Here is a 3,682-nt window from a genome sequence, read left to right as displayed (position 1 = left end):
GGCTGTTCAAAAAAACTTTTTTCCCGAATCTTGCTGGCTACGTGATTAAATCGTTAGGTTGCCTTAAAAAACGACGACGCACATCAAATTTTAATTCATTCCAACCAATAATCGCGGATTCCGTACAGTTTGAAAATTTTGAATTTACCCAAAGATGCAAAAATATTTTTTCAAATTTTTCTGTCAACCCCATGAAATTGTTGCGCTGCCTTCAAAGACGATGCAAAACAGATTTGACTTAATTCCAACCCGTAGAAGCGGAGCTATTTGAGTTTTTCTTCGATAATTTGGGGATCATCCTTAATTTGGGACGCATTGTCGTCGTATATGTAGACTGCATCGGTTCAAATCATAGCACGATTACGTTACTAACAAATTACAGGAAAAAGTCAGAATGATTGATATACCTACCGAAAAAACCTTCAGAAATTCCTCAGTAGTCATTTTGAACTAAAGAGCAGAATACCTCTGTCGCCAGTTTTCGACAAACTGTTTCAGATATCCTACGTATTCCAAGCTATCAAAACCATGTCGCCATGCGCACGGTTTCCTAACAATGCAAAATTTGGCTGCTAACAAAAATACCCCAGAGTCGGTGTCACTCCTGTCCTGAAGCTCTCCATACTTCAATGTTTGCTGCCATGAATATACTTAAGGAGTAAATTATTCAAAATTCTAATCATCAATTCAATGGGATTAATCCAAATTCAGTGTATATCCCTGAATTGCTTGCCACAATACGCAACGTCGCGTATATGGAAAAACGGCACTCGCTGTCTTAATGTAAGACAAGATGCGTCCTCCCGAAGTTCTGACGAGACGGTCACATGTCCGCTGTGCGTTGAAAATACAATGGGTCTTTATTCCCGCATTAATTATTTCAGAAATAGGGCACGGAATGATTTCTCAATTCTTTTTCGCTTGCAAACATTCGATATCCCATTTCTTCAAGTACATCGCCACATTCTTCCTGTATTGCTAAGATCTCCTGGAATGGTATGGAATCTCTCCATTTCTTGAGCACATTTTTCGGATCCCGAACAACTCCAAACAAATCCTTTGCCTGTAAATATGAATTGGTTATCGGATGTAACGAGAAGAAGCTAGCGCAGCAGCTGTATACAGTGAGCCTATCGACCGAGTGAAAGGTAATCTGAGTGACAAAAATATACGATTTATTTGAGCGGCACATAGCGAATTTCCAATTTAATCGTTTTAGTAACAAACATGAACTTGTTTCGAGTGACATCATGATATTTCTAACCGAAGCAACGAGCCAAACGCCCGACCCTTGCGGCCTCACCCAAGGTAACAGCTCAATCCCACCCCTATCGCTATACCCTGATTTATCTTAGATTTATTTGTCTCAAGAATGACCATCATCGGCATTGTAACACAACCTAATTTTCACTAGGCGTCTACTGGACAAAGCATATAGAGGTTCTGCGAAACAGCCCACAACTATTCATTCGTCACTATTGTACCGCATGGTGGGAATGGCTGGTAACCATACAAATATATGTAATCGACTAGATATTTACCGTCTTGTACTTCTATATCAAAGATTCGTTTCTTATAAAGGCCTAGTGCAGAAGTGCTGTGCTAATTCGGTCACAGGCCCTCATGACACATCATACAAATGCCAGTCCTAAGGACGCCTTATTCGCTTCGATTTTGACAGAGCATGGGCTTTGGGCGAATCTTAACCCATAATTCCACCCTTTCGGACAATTCATCGTCTATATCGCGGACTCGAGCAATGCGGTAAGTCGACTTGCTCCACATGATCCATCCAGTTCTGGGGACTATAGAACTGAAAACTAACGCTAGGTCTGAAAAAATCTTCTGTAGGCCTAGTACGTATGAGAATGTACCTGCCACTGTTTCTTCAGCACCTTACCGTCGGGGTTCAGATAGTTTCGAATACGATTGAGGACCTTCGCTGGAGTGTTTGGCATTCCCATGAACCTTAAGAAAATGAACTTCCCTGGAATTCTGATATTCATAATTATGCCATCATTTGAAGATTTCCTAATAAGAGCGCAGTAAGCAGGTGAACATGGTAGGGTTTTGGTTTAAATCAGGCTGATCGGTGTGATTTAAATCAGGTTTTATTACGTTGATTTTTGATTTTAATTTTGCCATTTTGATTTTATTGATTATTTTGGTTTATTGAATTTTCGGACGAGATGCGTGAATGCGGTTTATTATCGGAGAATCATGTGCATTTTATATCGGCCGGAGATAGCATCTCGTCACCGGCACCGGTATCCAGTTCAGCTATTTGACAGACAGACGGGAAAAGAGCAAAGAGCGATCGTCAATCAATGTTAGCGTTTTGCTGCGGATACTAGTTAGTTGTCTGCGACATGCCGCTGCTATCTCCGAGGCACTGGTGGATACAGCAAACGAAGCGCAATCCGGAGTATCTATCGAATTCGAAAGATTCCCTCATCTCTGATCCAGTTTGCTGGCAGAAACCCCTACATCGATCAAGATGAAGACGCAACTATTATGGATGGTCCCGATTTGACTCCACGTGTTTCCTCGCTATTACTGGAACAGATCAGTAATGATTCTGGCGACCCATCATTATCACATATGTTGAACGTTTTCAGCTATCTCGATGATGATTCACATCCCATATTATTAAAGTTTAAGCGTTATCCTTCATCACATTGATTGACAACGTCGTCATTCATCCCATTTTTGTTCGTGCTGTTGTTATTATGAGTAAAAACAAAAACAAACAAAAAATAATCATGATTTGAAATATTCATTTGATTAAAATCGATTTTAATCGAGGGAAAAACGATTTTAACCAGAACCCTAGAACATGGCCCCTTAATTATCTCAATTTAGAATCAGACCAACCCGATGTACTATGACTCTGAAATCATACCTAGCCACACAGCAGCTCACTAACACATCGCAGTATGCCACGCTTGGTGACATAGGCCATCGGATAAGGAAAGATATGACTATCACCACTTTAATGGCCGGTAAACACTTGACCACGCGACGCAACGTCTTGCATATTCGATACCTGACCACGTGAGTTGAGGAAGAGGATTGGATTGAGTAAGGGTTGTGGTTCGGGTTATGGCTCGGGTTATTTTTAGAGTCAAGGGTAGCTATGTGATTAAAAGTTCAGGAAAGTGTCGCTTGCTCAACTGTAGTCCTTCACAGTGTCGCATATCCAAATGTCGGGCAGACATTTTAATAGCAGTATCACTGACCGGAATACTTTCTCTGTTGTTCCCGTCGCGTCGTTAGCCAGATCTTCGTATCGAATTCTCATGTACCGCAGTAGTATAGGAAATGTGCGGAAGGTCCCCATTCGCGATTTATAAAGAACAAACAAAGATTATCAGTATAATAAACAATTAAAGAATTACCCGATTCTCATTTTTGCAGCAATACTTTTATGACCCTGTGTGCGGCAATCAAAAAGGGGGAATAATTAACGCTAGAGAGAAAAAGAACAAAGAATCTCGATTGACCTTTGTACTCTGGTCAGACATGAAACTTATTGATTAGTAATTCTACTTGTACTTTTCCACTCCTGATTTAATCTGTCTCGCTCGACCTCTGGACAAGGACACGAAAGTACTGCTGACTTCGGTCGTACGCGACGGGGCTTGGTAATAGTTGCCTGCCGACAAATCGCCCTGACCTATCG

At 41.1% G+C, this 3,682-nt stretch overlaps 1 protein-coding gene across 1 annotated transcript; it reads right to left on the bottom strand.

The window, feature by feature from the left end:
* Positions 1-837: 837 nt before the first annotated feature.
* Positions 838-3,302, bottom strand: LOC145438385 (carbohydrate sulfotransferase 1-like). Its single transcript, XM_080315793.1, has 3 exons — positions 3,240-3,302; positions 1,875-1,968; positions 838-1,063 (listed from the first exon to the last, which is right to left on the bottom strand). Exons 1-3 carry the CDS (start codon positions 3,299-3,301, stop codon positions 881-883), a joined length of 339 nt encoding a protein of 112 aa, XP_080171919.1. The 5' UTR covers position 3,302; the 3' UTR covers positions 838-880.
* Between the last annotated feature and the right edge of the window lie 380 nt (positions 3,303-3,682).

This window comes from Botryllus schlosseri, chromosome 4 (genome assembly GCF_051294905.1).
Source record: "Botryllus schlosseri isolate E-star chromosome 4, Bs_hap1, whole genome shotgun sequence".
Lineage (NCBI taxonomy): Eukaryota > Metazoa > Chordata > Ascidiacea > Stolidobranchia > Styelidae > Botryllus > Botryllus schlosseri.
The sequence above is the reverse complement of the archived record's forward strand: the minus strand, read 5'-3'. Positions and strand labels throughout refer to the sequence as shown.

Coding starts and splice junctions, on each gene's coding strand:
- LOC145438385 (XM_080315793.1), bottom strand. CDS start 3,301: ATGAGAATTCGATACGAAGATCTGGCTAACGACGCGACGGGAACAACA. Junction 1,969..3,239: donor ACAACAGAGAAAGTATTCCG/GTCAGTGATACT, acceptor CATTTTCTTAAG/GTTCATGGGAATGCCAAACA. Junction 1,064..1,874: donor TGCTGAAGAAACAGTGGCAG/GTACATTCTCAT, acceptor TCATATTTACAG/GCAAAGGATTTGTTTGGAGT.